Consider the following 20,383-nt stretch of genomic DNA (forward strand, 5'->3'; position numbering starts at 1 on the left):
GGGACACCTGAATCAAACCATCACATTCTGCCCCTGGCCCTCATAAACTGATATCCATACATGATGTAAAATACAATGCATTCAGTCCAACTTTAAAAGTCCCCAAAGTTTTTATCAATTCCAATGATGTTCATACATCCCCATAGTCCAAAAATTCCCCCCCAAACCATAATGGCACAGAATAAACATTCATACTGCAAAAGATGGCATGGGCATAGCAAAGAAATACTCAAGCATGATTTAAATAGGTCAAATACCAAACTCTAGCTCCAAGTCTAGCAACTTTAGTGAGTGACAAAGTCCAATTAATTCTAACCAGCAGCAAGTCTGATATTCCAATTCCACCCCTCCAGCTAGGCTACTCCCAGTTCTGGAAAACTTCTGGGGCCGGCAGCTTTCCTTAGCAGCTATACTGTGGTCCCAGCATCCCCACTGGGTCTCCACTGCAATCCACAATTCATCCTCATGGCCCCATGGGGTCTCCATGTAGGCATCCAGTAAACCTGCTTCATACTGCCCATGGCCATTTCCAAACCACAAGACAGTGTTGCAAACTCAGTGGCCCTCTTCTGCATTTCTTATACTCCACAATAGCAGGTAGGGTGCCAGTTTCCTAATCCAGAGGGAATAAAACAGACTTTGAAGAACAGGACACTCCTTGAGCACTCAGGCCCCTTCAGAAGAATCTATATTCTTCCTATTGCCCCAGTACAGGTCAGCTGGCCCAGTATCAAAGGTTGTAATCTCAATTGCAGCTGAACAGTCAGCAGTTCACCCAAAGATTTTTCTTTCAATGCCATATTCCTCTGTTCACACAGTTCATTTCCATACAAAGCAACCCTGAACAACTATTCAGGACACTGACATAATAGCAAGCCCCACACAAACTGCTAGCCCAGTCCAAGCAAAGCTCTTTCTCACCCTCATAAGCCAAACCTCACAGTCCATAGTTGTTAATGCATTCAGGTCTTCCAACTCTGACCAGAATAGTCCATCAAGCTGTACTTACAGCAGTGCAAGGCATCTCTTAGGCCAAGGTTTCAAATCCTCCCACATTCCTCTTGAAAATCAGCTACCAAAGGCCAAAGCCACACAGTCAGGTATCTAGCAGCAATCCCACACCTCAGTACCATTTACTATTACAGTCAGGTTCACATTGCTGGTAGAAATCACCAAATCAAGAGCAGCTTTTGGGGAAAAAAGGATTTATTTTGGCACATAGGCTCGAGGGGAAGCTCCATGATGGCAGGGGAAAACAATGGCATAAGCAGAGGGTGAACAACACCCCCTGGCCAACATAAGGTGGATAATTGCAACAGGAGAGTGTGCCAAATACTAGCATGGAAAACTGGCTATAACACCCATAAACATGCCCCCCCCCATCAATACACTCCCTCCAGGGGGCATTAATTCACAAATCTCCATCAGCTGGGAACCGAGCATTCAGAGCACCTAAGTTTATGGGGGACACCTGACTCCAACCACCACACATAGGTACTGGTGAATTGAGGCTTTATAGGCAAGTGCCTTAACTGCTGAGCAATCTCTCCAAGCCCAACATTCTACAGTCTTTATGTTGTAAAATCCTTGGTGACTGAACTTTAATGGTATGTTAACCAGGTTGTCTACCTCAGACCTGCTGCACAACACATAACTTTGGCTCGTAAGTAAGAAACATTCCTATTCCCCGCCTAAACGATGTAGCAAGCAGTATTCCAGCTGTTAGGCCAAAGCATGAAATATGAAGGTCAGATAAATTATACTGTGTATGGATTCAGCTATTGTTATGCCTTAAATTAAGAGCAGACTGTTTGGCTTAATGATGAGGCATCTGTGTCATCTCTGAGCTTGGCAGCCCAATGTAATTAGTAAACTAATAACGTTCATATTTGATACAGCATGAGTCTGGTTCTCCCTTGTGCTTGTCTGCACCACTAAGATGTGGGCACAGGTATCATATCATATCATATCATATCATCTCTATGGAAATATCCCTTGGCCTCCCTTGTTAATATGCTGAGCAAAAAACTTTTCAGAAACAACTTCTAAGTCCTCTGCCTTTAATTTACCATGTACCGGGCAAACTAACTTCTTCTGCAAAGGTATAAAGGGTGTGGCGAATTCACATGAGGACAGACTGTTAGGCTCTGTACTGTTGGGAGAACTTGGATGGGTTTTAGTAAACAAGCTGACACTTCTTGGTCTCAGATATGAATCACACACGCTGATGACAAGTTTGTTAGCTGCCAAAGAATGTCCACAGTCAACTTGGGAAAGTGTCATATGCTGCTTGCTGGTTGTCTTTTGATAAATTTGCCCCTGTACCTGAAATGAGTCAACTTTTTTTAAAATATTTTTTTTATTTTTATTTACTTACTTGAGAGAGAGAGAGATACAGAAATAGGCAGGTAGACAGAGAATGGGTGCGCCAGGGCCTCCAGCCACTGCAAACGAACTCCAGATGCATGCACCCCCTTGTGCATCTGGCTAACATGGGTCCTGGGGAACCGAGCCTCGAACTGGGGTCCTTAGGCTTCACAGGCAAGTGCTTAACCGCTAAACCATCTCTCCAGCCCCGAGTCAACTTTTTTTGTCTTAAAGCTTATAGTTTGGGAAAGGTTAACACTGAGTTCAAGCTAGCCTGACTTCATCCCCTGTCCATGAAGGGCAACACATGTGGGAAATGTTTTTTTTTTTTTTTTTTTTTTGTGTGTGTGTGTGTGTGTGTGTGTGTGTGTGTATGTATATATTGTTTTTTTTTTTTTTTTGAGGCAAGCCCAACAGACTGGCCTTTTTTGTTCTTTTTTTTAATGAGTGAAAGAGAGAAAGAATTGGCATGTCATGGCACTGCAGTAGAACTCCAGACATGTGCACTACCTTGGATGTACTTGCAACCTTGTGTGCTTGCAAACTTGTGAGCTTGCATCTTTTTGTACATCTGGAGTATGTGGGATCTGAAGAGTCAAACATGGGTCCTTAGGCTTCATAAGCAAGTTCCTTTATCGCTAAACCATCTCTCCAGCCCCAATATTTTTATTGACTTATTTATTTGGGAGAGAGGGAGAAGAGAGAAGAAGAGGCACATAGAATGGGTGTATCAGGGCTTCCAGCTACTACAAGGTATGTGCCACCTTGTGCATCTAGCTTTTGTGGGAACTTGGAAATCAAACCTGGGTCCTTAGGCTTCGCGGGAAAGTGCCTTAACTACTAAACTATCTACCCAGCCCCAGAATGTTTTTGTCCACAGCCAGAAGGAAGCTGTGGGAGAACACCCATGCCATTCCAAATTTGGCAAAATGTGGTATGTGTCTGTTAAAGCTCTTTTCAAACTCCTATGAGGAAGATGAATTTGTGTTTCATGTGTGGTTTTCTCTTGGAAGTCTGACACCCCACTGAAACTCAGTGTGATGGTTTTTGAGAAAGTATGGCTCCCAAGTGTGGGACCACACATTCTATGAACTCATCTGGAAGAGCTAGGCCTCAGATCTTGTTAGCATAGGCCTTCATTTCTTCCTGCCAATTCTCAGGATGAGAGCAGCAATGTTCTCAAACAGGTATATGCTGGTGTAAGGACCTTGCCCTTTCTCCTTGGCTGCCTGCTGGAATGAATGGCTGGTGCTCTTCTTATAGGAACTGTTACTCCTTCTCTGCACACCTCCTTCTCTTCTCTTCTATTCTATTCCAGGTTTGAGGAGGAATAGCAAGTGAGAGAGATGATTTAAGCAATGTGTCTAAGGTGATTTTTTTAAATAAGAAAATCCATGTTGGTGTACCTTCTTTTCACTCTAGAGAAATTTTACTACCATGAACCCATTGTTTTTACTTTAAAAAAAAAACACACAAAAAAAAATGCTGAATGATTCATTTAATCAGTTGGTGGGTGGCTACCAGTATGACTCAGATAATGTGGTGCATAGCTAGGACACAGATATCAGAAAAGTTACAGTAGAAAGTTCCACATTCTTTTGGCTGATGTGGATCATGAAACTGTAGGCTTCATGGAACCTGAGGTGTCTGAGCTGAGCCTTGAAACAGGGGTAGCTGAGAAATATTGAGAAGCAGGCTGAAGAGATGGCTCAGCAGTTAAGTGGCTTTCTTACTAAACCTAACAGCCTGGATTCCATTCCCCAGTACCCACATAAGACCAGATGCACAGAGTGTCACATGTATCTGGAGTTCACTTGCAGTGGCTAGAGGCCCTGATGTGCCCACTTTCTCTTTTCTGTCTTCTCTCTATCTCTGCTTGCAAATTAGTAAATGATTAAAAAAAAGTATAAAGAGAAATATCTAAGGAGGATAGAACCTACATAGATAGTATAGAATGAATGTTTTTAGTGAATTTTGACTAGATTTTTCATATAAGCTGTAGAATAGACCACAAGTAATAATGGAAGAAAAGGCAGGAAGTAGCATGAGGTAGCTCTATCTTTAAACTGCCCATGATAATATTTTCCTGGATTATTTTGGTTTGTAACATATTTGTTGTGTACATTTCATATATCAAAATCTATCTTGTTCTCCATAAGTGTTATCATAGATTTGGCTTCATTTTGATATTCTGGGGCTGGGTAAAAAATGAGAGCAATTTTATTACCATTTCTTTCATTAAAATAAATATGTATGTAAATGTAGTTGGCATGATGAACAAACCAGGATTTCCTAACTTTATCATCACCATAAATATATGGTTATATGCAACCCTACCCTGCTATTCAGGGCCCAATGCAATATTCTAGTAATGATGGACTATGTTAAGTCAAAATGCTAGTATTATTGCCTTTACTGTGTGTACAGGTGAATAGATGTCATGGAGACAGTCTCACGATTTCAAGTGTTGCTATTACAGCTTTCTCTCTACACCAAGGTGTCAGTACCACCCCCCCCCCACCCACATACACACATTTTCAGTGAAAGAAACCAATAGTTGAGGCAGAAGCCTGCAGGTAGAGTGGCCCAAGGGAGAAGTGCATTCAGTCCCCAAGTTGTGCTTTACCATTTGTAACTGCTCTGAGAGGGAAAAAAAAAAAAAAAAAAAAAAAAACCACTGTTGCAGGACATGTCCCTGCATGTAAGCAGCAGCTTACTTTCTACCATGTTACAGATGAAAGTAGTCTGGCGTAGAGTCCAGGAAAAAGGTGAAGCAGGCTTGTGCTCTAGGGGCAAGGTTGTGTCAAGGTCAAAGTATGCTGAGAAATGAGGTCCTGAAGTCAAAGCACCTAACCCCAAAGTGAAAGTTTAAAAGAAAGAAAGAAAGAAAGAAAGAAAGAAAGAAAGAAAGAAAGAAACCCTAAGCCAAGGGTTGAGGCTGGATTTGAGGGTTCTGGACATGATTTGGAATTGGGGAGGTGGGTGCCCATATTTCCCAGGTATATTTCTACAGTCTTGTTTCTTGTTTTGTCTATTCTCCAATGAAATCTCCCTTGTTACTAAGAAGCAATTTTAAATTTTTAGGGGGAACCTACATTTTTATTGAGCTTTTAAGGTAGGGTCTCCCTTTAGCCCAGGCTGACCTGCAATTCACTATGTAGTTTCAAGCTGGCCTTGAACTCACAGCTATCCTACTACCTCTGTCTTCTAAGTGCTGAGATTAAAGATAAGTGCCTCCATGACTAGCCAATGGCATATTTTTGTTGAAGTTACAAAGAAATTATATTGGGTGTTTTCTGTGGTATGGTCATGCATTATGTTAAAAAACAAAAGAAGTACAAGACCACACCTACCTAAAAATGTGATTTTATGGACACAACAGTAATATTGTATGATAAAGGACTTGTATCTTTCTTATCTACTTAGTAAGTAGACCTAGCTTTGGTACTCAGTAGATTCTGGTAAATTTTGGTTGAATTAAGTAAAGTATTTGTAGTATTTAAAGAATTATCTTTAAACATAATTTGTGCATGCTGTTATAAAGTCTGTTTAAGACATATGGTTATAAATAATAAATTAGTATTTATTTTAGCAAAACCACTTAGGAATTAATTCAGCCTATCTTTTTATATGCTGTAGCTGACATTTGGATATTACAAACCTTCACATGTTTGATGTGAAACTTCCAAATTTATAAAATGTCCTTCAAATCCACAGGCGAAGGACTTAGAGTCAGTCATCTTAAGCTTAAGAGTGTAGTCAAAACTGCAAGCTCATTGATCAAGTGGGAAGCAGAGACAATACAAATACATTACCAAAGTATGTTTCTTTTTGTTTTTGACATGCAGAGATAGAAAATTTGGAGGAAATTATGTGAATATGCAGAAATATTTTCAAATGCACACATAGCCCGAGCCCTGAGTGACTTCCTTCTCACTCACTTTCATAAATTGCTACATGAAGAAGCACACTCTCCTAGATAACACTCAGAAATCAGCACTTAATATGGCAGTAATGGTTATTGCTGTCATTCTTTACATCTTTAAAAATAATTAAGCATTACTGCACCGGCATTGTAAAGTTCCCCTATCACCATTAAGAGGATATTTGAGGTTTGATGTAATTTAGCAAATTACATTATACAGTAGTTAAGGTTTTTATGCAGTGAAGTAAAATGCGTAGTAGTTAAGCACACTTACCATGTAATGCATTGAACAGAGTCACATGTTCCAGCTGCTGCCAGCTTTGTTCCAGTGTCATTATTGCTTTGCAGGCTGACGTTCCTCAGGGAGTGATTCGAGTGCAAGCTCCCCATCTTTCCAAAGTTTCCATGGCAATACAGCTAACTGAAGAACTGAAAGCCAGTGATGTACTCGCCAGGTTTCTCAGCCAGGAAAGGTAGAGGCCTGTTGTAATTATTCTGTGGGACACCTCACTTGCATCTTTCTCTCTCTTCCCCTCTTTTCCTCCCTCCCTTCCTTCTTTCCTCCCCTATTGAGTGCTGTGAAGTACTTAAAATGTTTGTTTTCCCAGAAGAAGAGAACAGACCTGGTAATTAGACTCTTGGAATGAATGAGTTCAGTTTGTTAGAGGTGCTTGGGTTGATGCTGTCTCCATCGGCATGTGCTAGTGAGCATTTCTTTAAATTTTCCATGTTCTTGACAAAGGAGATCACACTCATTGATGCTTCCAGCACACATTGGACAAAGGTTAATTACTGTTTGTAGGCTGTTACGACGATAGCTAATTAGGACACAGTGATATTCAAACAAAGACAAGACATACTTTTCTATGAAGCTTAATGCAGAAGAAAGAAATGTTCCGATTTAAAAGCAGAAACCCTGGACAACTGAGAGGACACCAAGTCCCTTGAGCTCTGATGTCACAGGGAAAGAACAGACTGTCCTCATTAGAAACCACCAAACCTCACCACTCTGTCTTAAGAAAGAGGTGGTCAAGAGTCCCTATAATACTGTCTGTGTTTTCCCACACATCCTGTCCTGAATGGGGGTGCTAATGAATATATGGAGTTTTCACTTCTTATCCTGTAATTTCTTATTTATGTGTAGTGTCATGTTTATTGACCTCCCCCTATTTCTACTCTAAAATTAAAATTCTTAAAGGACATCTATGCCATTAGTCTCTTTATAAATACTCCATTGTGGTCTTTCACTGGGTTTGGTCTCAGTCTAACACTGGGGACTTCAGTCAGGATTTCTGTGTATACTTCTCCAATTTGAGCACAGTAACTCAAGTATTAAATGTTTCTGATCCGTTTAATGTCCTCTGCTAGATGTTACAAACCTTAAAGTATTGCCCACCCCCACCCCCCACCTCAGGGTTTGTACATTGGGAGAAAAGGTGATTCCTTACAGCTCACAGATGGTGGTAGGGAAGGAGGAGATATTTTGGTAATAACTAATAACTCAGCTCCCAGCAGCATAGCCTTTCCTGCAGTAGCACTCTGAAGTAAGTGCTATCATTTCTTCTGTTTTACATTTGGAAAGGTGAGATCAGCCAAGAAATGTATTTCCCCTAGGACACAGATCTGGGATTTTGAACCTATGGTTTCTGTAATTAAAGGCAACCCATGGCCACTCTCCACACTGGCTAAGGAGGTCTGGGAGAAGGTGAAATTGCATGGTGTCAAGTCCCAGGCAGTTGGATTTTCCATGATTGGGGGGCCTGGAACCAGTTGATATTTCTTATATCATTGTTCCTTATAAGGCACATCAAACACAATGAAGTTAGTCTACTTCCTCTCTACTCCCCATATTGACTTGTAGACACAAACCTACTTTTGTGCTCTTCACTGCAAGAACATGCCCCATGCCTCCCAGAACATAACTCTGAAGATCTGACTTGAGGTCACAGCAGTTCTTTCAGGCCCCCAGTGCTCATTGCTCTTGTTCTCTCCCTCACTCATTTTGCTGATAATATCTCATTATGAGATTGTGCAGTATGTCCAACTGGGATGTTGGTATTTAAGGTACAGCATGAAAAACTCCTTGGTATGTTGTCACAGAAAGCATAAGCTTTGTGACCATCGCTCACTGCACATTGCCTTTTGTGCTAGCCATGCTTTTATAATATAAGGTTTTGCTGCTCCCTGGAGTGGGCCCCTCTTCTACCTTTTCCCTTTTCCTACCACAGAAAGTCAGGTAACCTTCTCTTCCCATTGGATTTCCAGACCTTAGACCATTCCTTCATATTTCAATCTGGACTCAAGTGTTCAAATGTTATTCCAGCTTCTTCATAGGCTGGCTTTTATCATTCCTCATTTGTAAGTGTGGAACATCATAGGACTTCCTTTATAGTTTTTAAATAAATAAAGATAACCATGATGTTTGTCATTATGAGTCTGGACTACACTACAGGTGAGGTCTTCAATAAATGCTTTGTATACCTGTATATATTTTTTCCTTCTTTTGCATTCCTATGTGTCTTTTGTTTATATTCCACCTGTTTGGGGGTAGTTGGAAAGCTTACTTTGTCTTTATTATCTCCTACTTTTTTCCACTGAACACATGAGTGACAAAAAGTATAAGTACACATTCATTCACCAGGCTTTGATAAAGTGTTTATGCTTTTGCAGTAATTATGAATTTGTCAATTTTGTATGAAAGCTCAGCCAGGTTTCTGTAAAATGAAGCCACCATATAGAAACTTGAGGAACATTCTGAAATCAATACCTGACCAGAATTTTAAAAACTAAGTCTTACCACATTCAGTGGGATTTTTTTATCGCAGTAGTGACTCTTTGTTGGAGTATACCAGGTGGAACACAAGCATGAGGGGCTTATGTTGTGAGATGAACATGGGATTGGCAGAGAAGACAGGTTAGCCAGATTAACCATCAACTGGCTGGGTAAAGAGCTCTGCTGGGCCCTGTATTTCTATAACTCAAGTACAAGTCAAATCTTTTTCTCGTAACGCCCAAGTGTGTCTTCTGGGCCTGTGTCAGCAGTCTCCCATGCATCCCAGTCTACTCCAGGGAGTTAAAAGGCAGAATCAGGGCAAATGTATTTATAGCCTTCATCATTCATCATTCCTTTTTTTCTTAAAGACAGAAATAGAGAGAGAGAGAGCATAGGCACACCAGGGCCTCTAGCCACTGAAGATGAACTCCACATGTAGTATCACTTTCTGCATCTGTCTCTGTGTCGATGCTGGGGTATCAACCCTGGGCTTGTAGGCTTTTCAAGCAAGTGCCTTAACTTCTGAGTAACCTCTCCAGCCCCAACATTTGTCATTTCTTTATTATGAAGAAAACTTGAATCTTTGAAGAATATATGTAGAAATGCTACATACTGGGTGAAATTAATTGTTCATGAAGTCATAAATGAGATTTTGGGATAGCATGCATCCTCCAAGTCTGAATGACCAATTGGCGAGGTCTGTGCATTATGTTTGATTTTTTACATTCATTTTGTACATGATTAGGGTTGTCAACACAGCAGTTCCATGACAAATACTTACCCAATAAATATAATGAAAAAACTGAAATGGATACTTGACCCCTATACAAAGTAGATAATCATATGAATAATCTAACAGGCAGGTAAAAATCTTAATTTTTTCATTTTTTTTTACAAATTTAGGAATTGATTTATTTTGCCTTAAGATAGGTGGTTCATTTGTTTAATTTACAGGTGTGATATTTTTATTACCTGTTTGGCACATTTAACAGATGGGGAAATACAAATGTGTAGATAATTACAGTGTGTCTAAGTTATGAATTTTCTAGGCTAGCTTGAATTCCCCTGACATGTTAAAGTGATTTACTTGCAAGCTGTTTGATGAGACAACTAATACATTTGTTTTGTCCCTGATAGTGGGGCTGCCCAGACTCTCAAGAAGGGGGACGTCTTCCTGTATGAAATTGGAGGGAATATTGGTAAGCACATTTTCTTCCCTTTTCATTTCATATGCTGATTTGACATTGACAGTGGTTGTTATTTATATCTTTGGATGGGGAAAAAAGGAAGCTGAAGTAAATATAACATCTTAGTTTCTGAATATTGTGGATTTGTTCAGTTCTAACCTTTCTCCCCAGTACCACTTGAGCTCTGTTCAAATGTCCTCTGCATTCAACCTCAGCACATTGGATATCCCCTCCCGCCTTTTTTGTGCATGTATATCTGTGTACACATGCCTGTGTGTGAAAGCCAGAGGACAACCTCAAGCTACATCCACCTTAAAAAAAAAAGTCTCATTGGAGCTCCCCAAGTAGGCTAGACTGGCTGGCCAGCAAGGTTGTCTTCACCTCCCTAGCCCTGGGATTACAGAGACAGGTCAGCAAGTGCAGATATTTGATTTGCATACTAGGGATTGAATTCAGGTCCTCCTACTTGCAAGACAAGTACTGTGCCAGCTAAGCCATCTCCAGCCACACAGCACACTTGATTTCTCATTTTATTGTTAGATTTCGAGAATTCAGTGTGGTTTCTTAGGTGAATTCAGAACTACTGCCATGCTTCATAAAGGCGAGTCAGATTTTAATGAAGCATTTAAAAGTCCATTACACAGAGCATTTTCAGTCTCCTAATTTAATTTGAACCCTATTTATTTAGAGAACAATTACCAAATTGACTTTTCCAATGCTTTTGCCAACTCTGAATATTGTCATGAGAAACAGAGAAAGAGGAGAGACATTTTGAAATTTGAGATTATAAACTATTGGGATTAATTTTGAAACTGTATCCCCCTCCACTGCCTGTGCTAAGGTGATATCGCATGTTCTTTACAGGGGAGCGCTGTCTGGATGACAACACATACATGACGGACTTGTATCAGCTCAACCCAAATGCCGAGTGGGTCATTAAGCCCAAGCCACTGTAGAAGACTGAGGTGCCAGTTAAGCAGAGAGGACTGGCATAGTCATCCTTACTGGGCCAAGTGTGTAAATAAAGACATAATATGATTCTTATTACTCAACTGTACCCGACTGTTAAGAAGTGACACTCACAAGCCTTCCAAAATTACAGATTGGTGCTGCTGCCAGAATTTCATTACTTATCATTCCTAGAAAGCAAGCATTTCTGGAGAAGAAAGGGGCTAAATTGTGGAGTATTTTCATGTACTCTGAAATGTGTCCAGATAGGACTATCATTTTTTGTTTTCTTTCTTTTTTTTCCTCTTTTTCATTGTTTTGTTTGTTTGAGGGTAAGGTCTTGCTCTAGCCCAGGCTGGCTTGATATGTGTTATGTTGTCTCAGGCTGGCCTTGAACTCACAGCTATCCTCCTACCTTGGTCTCCTTAGTGCTGGGATTAAAGGCTTGAACCACCACACCTGTCCATTTTTTTTTTTTAATATGAATTACTCCACAAATTTTTTGTGTGTGGATAGTACTGGGAATGGAGTATGTGCTAGGCAAGAGCTCTACAATACTGAGCTATATCCCCTGTAAATTAAAGGTATGAACATACTATTTACTAATCTAGTTAGCAATGTCAAGTTTCCAGTGAGGTTTTGTTGTATTTAAAATTCAAGATTGCTATCTCTCTTCTTTGTCTTCACCTTTTCTCAGTAATGTTTGCCTTTGAATCAAGAAAGGATAGTAAATTCCAGATATGGCAACTTACAGAGATGGCATGCATTAAGACAGAGCCAGAACTCAGCAGTATTCTTGTAACTGGAACATTGGTGTTCATGGTTTTGAGTCCTTTGTCTAAGCAATTCCATCTTACTGTATGTCATGCAGTGATTGGTACTGTCAGTGTGTGACATACATACAGAGAGCAGTCTCCATGATCAAAATAGAACTGTCAGGAACTGCCAGTTCTTACTGGAACATTACATGCACATATACTCAGAAGAAATAATGTAGATCCATTTGGCATAACTGAGTTGCCTATAACCATGGAGTGAAAGCCAATCACTTTGTGTAAATTGTGGTCATCAAATGGAATCCAAGAAGTCACAGCTAACTCTCCTCATTGTGTTAGCGTTTTAAATATGCATCATAGCATAATCTGTTAGTGGATGCAGAATGCATTCTGAAAATGGAATTTCTTTCTTTTTCTTTTCCTTTTTCTTTCTTTTTTTGTTCCTAAGTCTACTGGAAGAGTTTAGTACTGTGGGTATGACAGTCATGTGAACAAGCCTTTGTGTGCTCCTTTTAAGTAATCAGAGTCCGTTTATTAAAAAGTTGTGAAAATACTCTTCCCAGGGATTGAAATGCATAGACCACACTGTGACAAGAAATGAACCTCTGTACTGTAAATAAGAGAAAGGAAGAGAGACGGTCAGTATTTCATGAGGTGAGAGTGTCATATGAAAAGGTGGTGTGAATGATGCTGCACCAGCTGTGTTCCTGACACTGTGGGTGGTTCCTTAGGGGAAAAGACACGTTCTCTGAAGCTCTTGATGCTACTGTGTTGAGGAAGGGAATGGTCAGAATCCCGGTGTATAATTGTAACAGTTGCCTGCGGATGTGCTCACGTCAATAACTGTGGTGATTCGTGCCATTGCTCTTTTTTATTTAAAGAAATTTTATAATTAAATGCCTTTTTCTAAATTATCTTCTCTTGGAGTTATTATTTTTTTAACCCAGTGTGTTCAACAGTCTATCTTGGTCTTTGAAAATTAATTTTAATTAACAGACTATTTCGTTTTAAATAAAAGTCACATCTATTATATTACTTCTGTGTTCCTAGGTAATTTTTAAATCTGGATGCCATGTGAGAGATGCAAACTTATTTTCCTTAGGTTTTTTTTCTCTTATGCAAATTTCTGTCCTTTAGAGCTTTCAAAACATATTTAATTCTGTTTCAAGTATTGGCAATATGCATTAATTCCCCAATTAGCAAAATGTTTTTTAATGGTTTTAAGACAGCAATTAATTATAGAAGAAAAATTAAGTGCTTAAGACATTTAGGGGGACACAATTTCAAAAAGAGGATAGGAGTCAATAGAGTAATTCAAATAAAATGGTTTTCTAAAGCAGAAGCCAGCTAACTTTCACTATATTAATTACCTAACCAGGGAGGAGGGCTGAAGAGATTTCTGATGAAGAAATTCCCAGATTTCATTAATAAAAAATGACAGGGCCATTTTATTCAGAATAAATCCTAGAATTTATGACCTAAGTTCATTGACATTGAACAACATTACATTTGAATAAGTAAAAAAAATATACTTCGCCAGAAAAGAAATGTGAATTTATAGAGCCTCAAATATAAATGTCATACCCAAATGCTTTTACTGTGATTTTGAGCTCCAGTAAATTTTAAATTTAAGGATAGGCATGCCTTGTTTTGGCTGAAGGTTAGTGAGAACAGATATATCTGTTCTGAGTGTCAAAATTTATTTTTCCTAGAGTTGCTAGTGGTAAATACAAGAGCTGTTGTTTAGGAAACAGCATTTGCCCTGCTATCATGGTTGAAATGCTTCCTGTTTTCTGAGGGAGGTCATTGAAACTCTTCACTTATATAATCCTAGTGCTTTTGTAGCATTTCATGTTAATTCATTGTTTACTGATTTTGGGAAAACCAGTTTGTTTGAGCAAGTTTATGGGACATTTTTCATTATTGTACCTTCCTAACAAAAACGAAAGTTTTTGTTAAACAGCTTTGTACTTTTTGAGGTTGTCCTGATTTCCTGCCTACTGGCCAGTAGGTGGCGATATTGGTTAGAGATTTCTTTGAATTTAAAGTTCAGAAAATTTTAGACATGAGCCTGAGTGCATAGGTAAGTCACTGAGACCTGTAAAGTAGTTAGGTAACAATTCTGTGAACTTCTTGTTTTCATTACCCATTCTGAAGTTGTAATTAAATGTTAATGTCTGTTTCTATATTCAGTGTATTATCCTACTTTTATTTGTAATCCTTTGAGGAGGAAGGTCAAGTTTATCAGACCCAGAATTATATATTTTGGTAATGTCTAGTTTAAGCAGAAGGAATTAATGACAAGAGGTGAGGTGGAAAGCCAGAAATTCAGGAGTAGCAACGTTGAAAATAGAATTTTAATGGCCAGTATTTTAATGTACACACATTTCTTCATTTAACAACTACTTACTGGAAAGCTATATAAATGCCAAGTATGTTGTACCCTAGAGATATGTTAGTGGACAAAACAATAAAAGCCTTGATCCTAGTAGATTCACATTTTGTTGGTGGTTAGAGGGGAGCAAATAACTAAGTGAAAGTAATAAATAAGTAGAACTAGAGTATATCGAAGGTGGTGACCACACTGGAGACATAAAAGGATGAGCAGTGGCTGGGACAAGTGCTGGGTTCCTGACAAAATTCAGTGAGAGGTCTGTCTGAATAACTAAGAGCCAAGTAAAGAATTGGAGTAAGAGAGGAACTTGCCATGTGGCTATCTAGAAGAACATTCTAGACAAAAAGAATTAAGAACGAGGGTCCAAAGTAGAATTGTCTTGCTTGTCAGCAGTGTGACTGGAGTGGGCTTGAGGCCAGGGGTCATGAAAGCCACAGAGGAAAATGTGAGACAGACTGATATCATGAGGGCCTCGGTTGGGCTGATGATTTCTTCAGAGCTGAGCCATCTGTAAAGCAGCCTGTCAGCAAGGGCCACAGCTATGAGGAGACCTGGTCCTCATTCCAGAAGCGAAGGTGGGGAAGGAGGAGACTGCAGGTTTAGAGATAGAGGCATGAGATAAGGTGTTGCATTGGTTGTTAAGAATTTCAAGATTTTATTTTTTTAATATTTTTATTTATTTCATAGAGAGAGAGAGAGGCAGGCAATTAGAGAATGGGTGTGCCAGGGCCTCTGGCCACTGCAAATGATCTCCAGACACATGCACCACCTTGTGCATCTGGCTTATGTGGGTCCTGGGGAATCGAGCCTAGGTCCTTTGACTTTGCAGGCAAGCACCTTTAACTGCTAAGCTATCCCTCCAGCCCTAAGTTAAAGATTTTTAATGAGCAGTTAGCAAGGTGCCAGTTTCAGCAACAGACATAGAGAAGGTAGAAGTTTAATCAAGTCTTTAAAGAGAAAAGATATGGAGATTTATTTATGGATGTTGAAAATTTGATGTACCTATTAGACAATGGCTGGTGGAAGTTACATAAGATGGCTTTCAGTAGAGAGGTCTAGGCTAGAGTTATAACCATACATGTGGACTTTCAATCAAGTTGTGACTTTGCCTAAGAACAAGGGAAGGAATGTTGATGAAGTAGAGAAAAACTACCAAGAAGTGCGCCCTGGAGCTCCCCAGGAATAGACACTGGGGAAAGAAGGAAGCAGTGGTACATCAGAAGGAGGTGATCTGTGAAATAGGAGTGTTGTGTTCAAGGAGCCACATGAAGGGAGGGCACCAGGTAGGAAGGTGCAGAGAAATTTAATGTCACATCCTTCATAGTGATCAAATGAGCTGGCATTGACCATGGAATTTATTTATACGGAGGTCTTAGAATGGAAAAGAATTGAAGACCATGGGCAGGTCTTGTAAGGAATTCTAGTACTACACATAAGGTCATTATAAAATAGACCCTAGTAGAAAGAAGGTGGTGTTCTGGGATAAATGAGTTTTTATTCATTTAAGTAATACTTTGAGAAGAGCTGACATGGATACTGGAGACAAAGTATGTTAACTAATGTAACTTTGGGTCGGTTTCTTACTTGTGCCTCATTTTCTACTTTGTATAATAACAGTGGCAGGAACATTCCCTTTAGGGCTTGGCAGCACACTTGCCTGATAACAGGTCATCAATAAATGGCAGTACTTTTTATTAGTGGCTATTTTGAGTCATATTACTATAGCTATGTGAATTACCTTCAAATGTTGTTCCAGTGCTCTCTTCTGTTTTTCCTGTCAACATAAAGAAAAGCTCCAACAGACATCTTGGTAGCAGATCACAAACGGTGGAGAATCAGGAGGGGGAAATAAACTATATTTAGAACAAAGAGGCCTTCCTCTCCGGCCTGACAGCAGCTCCTTTGCATGTTCCTTTCTCCAAGTTAGGTAAAAATCTCTTTCTGAATATGTCTTGTTCAGCTCCAAGCTTCATCTAGAAATGGTCTCTTCCTTGGAGGATTGGTGGCATTGTAAAGAAGACAGAAAACAGTTTCACAACATCTTTTCTGGACTTCCCACGAGCTCAGCTCAAGGTTAATGATGATTTGCTTGATTTTCACACTAGACGAAAACCAGAGTTCTCTGCCTCATGTCAGAGCAGGACACCAGGGAGCGAACAAACCTCTTCCAGGTCTGCATAGATGATCACTCCCTAGAGGACTCTGGGTATCTCTGTCAGCTGCTCCCACTAACTGGCACCTCATTCTATGGCCCTGATTTTTCTGGGCCTGTTGTTACTCAAACTTCATATTTAATAAATAGTAAACAGAAATAGTTGCCTCCCAGTTCTGTTGGCCTCACATCTTGGAGTCTGGACTTGACAATGGTTTCTCTCTTCACTGGTAACCTTAAAAATTACATGGAATCATTTGGCTCTGGAAGGGTTTCATGAACAACATAAGAATTCCTTCACCCATCATCACCATTTCTTAGATATTTACAGTGTCTTTGAAGGGTTTCATGAATTATCTTCACAGGCAGCTACGTATAGTATAAAAGAAACCAATGAGTTGCCAACAAAGACACTTCGGGCACTTGCAGGTAAAGCCAGGACACACTGGCTTTGTCAGCGCCTGCTTTGCATCCTGGGGCTCCAACTCCTGATGTCCAAGTAGAGAAGTTCAGATGAGCTTCAGAGAAAGTAGCTCCATTCTCTTCTGTATCTGCCCTTCTTTTGATGTTACCCTCTCCGTGCACCTCAGCCCCTCAATTCTATGTCCTGTTGCATCTCCTATGACCTTTTCAGAATGACAGCTTTCCTGTAATCTCTGCCTTATGTCACCTTCCCTTTCAGCCTGAAGGCATTTCCTTTGGCGGGAAGTATACAAGGAGAAGTACACTGACCCACTTCTGAGCAGTGCATCAGTTAAGATTCTGCTTCTTTCACACTTCCTGTAGCCTTGCTGCAATAGGAAGGGGAGCCCTTGACTGTGCGTATGGCTATCACAACCACACTGGGAGAACGCATTAAGTGTTGGTGGATTTGTCTCCACACACACCGCATGCAGGGTGCATGCAACCTCACGATTGCCTTTAGGTTAGAGAAAGGGAATAAACTAACATAGTATTATGTTATGCATTTATTCAGCCCTGTAAATTGAACTTGGGGCCTCTGGTAGATCCTTGGCAGTTGCCTTGCTACTGAACACCTTCCCAGCTTAATTGATAGTTTTATTTATTTATGCATTTATTTGAGGTAGGTCTTGCTGTGTAGCCAGACTGACCTTTAACTCGTGGTTCTCCTGCCTCAGCCACCTGAAAGCAATGTGTTTTACGGATAAAGAATTAAGGAATTATTAGGTGTGACTAGATAATGCCTAAAGTACTGTGTTCATTAGAACATGGTATAAGGAATGTTCAGATCCAGAAAGAAAAATGACTTTCAATTTGCTCCTCTGACTTCCCATTCTTTCTTTTTCTTTCCATATATATGGTTTATACTATATCTTGGTCTATGGTTTATATGGTGGTAATGTGAAATCAATTGTGTGATGCAGTTTTCAGGGAAATTACATTTAGGCTTATGGATTAGATTGATAGGGAATGTATTCTTAGCAAATGGACTCTGATTTGATAAGGCAGATAAGAGTGCAATTTAAGTGTGGGATAAAATATTGTGAGAACCTGGAGAAAGGATGCTATTAGTTGGGTAAGCAAGAACAGAGGCAGAAATACTTAAGCTGGAAACCCAGTTAGAATACCAAGGGCGACACCAGATGAAAAAGAATAAGGCTCAGAGTTAGGCCTGTGGTATGGGCCAGTGAAAACAGGTGAGGCTGATGCTGCCTGGTTAGAGTCAAGAGGACTGAGAGGGATGTGTGGAGACCCTGAGGACAGAGGCTGGTACCTTTACACCAGTCTGAAAATAGAGGGGAGCAGAGACAAAATAGCATGGAAGGGGGAGAAAATGATGTTAGCCTGATGAGGCATCTCTTAGGAAATAGTTCTATGGAAAGAATATATTTAGACAATACTTGCTGGAAATTGCAACTAAAGGCATAGGGCCCAAGAGAAGTTTAAGCACTTCTTTGGGTTAAGCCTCTAATAACTTGAGGAAGAGTAAAGGCAGGAACAAACAGTTCCAACCATAACAATAGTGTTGGATGAGTAGCAAATCATAGATGGCCAGGGTGACAACAAGTTTGACAAAGGAAATGATCAGCTGTGTCCAATAATTTAGAGGAGCAAAGCAGCTAAGAGTAGAAAGCACTGGAACTGGCATTTGGAGCCCTGGAGTATTCTGGAACTAACACTCGGGTGAACCTTCTAGAGAGAAGGCCTAGGGTATTTTTGGAGTGAAAGGAATAGGTATCTGTTATTATAGAGCAAGGTATTTGCAACACTGTCTCCCAGACACAAAGTGGCTGTAGTATCCATGACTTTGCAGTGGCTGAGGCTACCTCCACGAGACTGCATAATAGGAGGAAAAAATGATAATATCAAAATAGAAGAGAAACTACTTAGAAATAAGAAGGGATTCTGGAGGGGGGCGATTCAGGACAGTGAAAAGGGAAGGTGTATGTAGGGGGGAATTCTATATTTTCTATATGTATGGACGTTGTCAAAAAGTTTTTTCAAAAAAGATGACAGTGGGAACAGGATGATATGGAGTAAGTTAGGGTTGTTGACAGGGACAAATGGAATAAGGCTTTATCAAGGTTCTTTTTGGTCATTTTTTTGATGTTTTGCAGAGGAGAAAATTTATCATAAACTAGATTTATTTATTTATTTTTTTGGTTTTGGTTTTTTCAAGATAGGGTCTCACTTTGCCCAGGCTGACCTAAAATTTACTCTGTATTCCTAGGGTGGCCTTGAACTCAGCAATCCTCCTACCTCTGCCTCCCACGTGCTGGGATTAAAGACGTGTGCCACCATGCCCAGCTCTAGATTATTGTTATTTTTTTTTTTTTTATTTTGAGAGAAAGAGAACTGGCACACCAGGCCCTTCAGCTGCTTGGAAGGAATTCCAGATGTGTGTGCCCCCTTGTATGCATGTGCAACATTGCATGCTTGCGTCAGTGTGCATCTGGCTACATGGGACCTGGAGATTCAAACATGAGTTCTTAAGCCTCTCAGGTAAGCAACTTAACCACTAAACCACCTCTCAAGCCACATAAACTATGTTTTTAAATATACTTTCTTATGTTTGAGTTAAATGTATTTCTATATTTAGTTAATTCAAGAGTTTTTATTTAATTCTTTATTTTATAGTAATCATTTTAACACATGTACATAATGTAATTTGATTATCATCCTCTACCATTATATCTTATAAAAATATTTATTTACTTATTTATTTGTAAGCAGAGAAAGAGAGAAAATGGGTGTGTCAGGGCCTCCAGTTGCTGCAAACAAACTCCAGATGCATGTGTCAATTTGTGCATCTGGCTTTACATGGGTACTGGAGAATTGAATAAGGGTCATTAGGCTTTTCAGGCAAGCACCTTAACCACTGAGCAATCCCTCCAGCCCCCAATACCATTTTTTATTTCCCTTATCCCCTTCCACTGAACCCCTTTTTTCTAGCTCCTCCCTGATGAATTAGTTCCTTTTATCTAAAATATTACTTAAAATGATTAACTTTTTGAATTAAATTATTATATTTATTTAGGGGAGTACAGAACTAAGGAAAGGCACCCATGTGGCTAGAAATCCCACATGGAGGGCCTGTTAAAAACTGTGGAGAGAAGAGAGACAAAGTTCAAGTGGCTCCTGCTGTGTGGGGTGGTGGAGGGGACAAGGGGGCCCATGTGGAGAGTAAGGGCTAGGGAGCCTTCTTGCCTGGGCCTGGGCTGAGCCAGACTAATTCCCAAGTGGTCAGAGCAATATAATTTTTTTTTTTTTTGAGGTAGGGTCTCATGCAGCCCAGACTTGCCTGGAATTGACTACCTAGCCAAGACTATCTTTGAACTTCTGATCTTCTTGGCTCCACCTCACTCCCGAGTGCTGATACATAGGTATGTGTCGCCATT

At 40.0% G+C, this 20,383-nt stretch overlaps 1 protein-coding gene across 2 annotated transcripts in view; it reads left to right on the forward strand.

The window, feature by feature from the left end:
- Positions 1-12,890, forward strand: part of Arhgap18 (Rho GTPase activating protein 18) — a 163,100-nt gene extending 150,210 nt beyond the window's left edge. For both annotated transcript variants that reach the window (XM_004651216.3, XM_045159220.1), the window contains exons 13-15: positions 6,641-6,765; positions 10,203-10,264; positions 11,117-12,890. In XM_004651216.3, the coding sequence (XP_004651273.1) occupies positions 6,641-6,765; positions 10,203-10,264; positions 11,117-11,208 (279 nt within the window). In that variant the 3' untranslated portion in view covers positions 11,209-12,890. The remainder of the gene's footprint in view (positions 1-6,640; positions 6,766-10,202; positions 10,265-11,116) is intronic.
- The last annotated feature ends 7,493 nt before the right edge of the window (positions 12,891-20,383 follow it).

This window comes from Jaculus jaculus, chromosome 9 (genome assembly GCF_020740685.1).
Source record: "Jaculus jaculus isolate mJacJac1 chromosome 9, mJacJac1.mat.Y.cur, whole genome shotgun sequence".
Taxonomy (NCBI): domain Eukaryota; kingdom Metazoa; phylum Chordata; class Mammalia; order Rodentia; family Dipodidae; genus Jaculus; species Jaculus jaculus.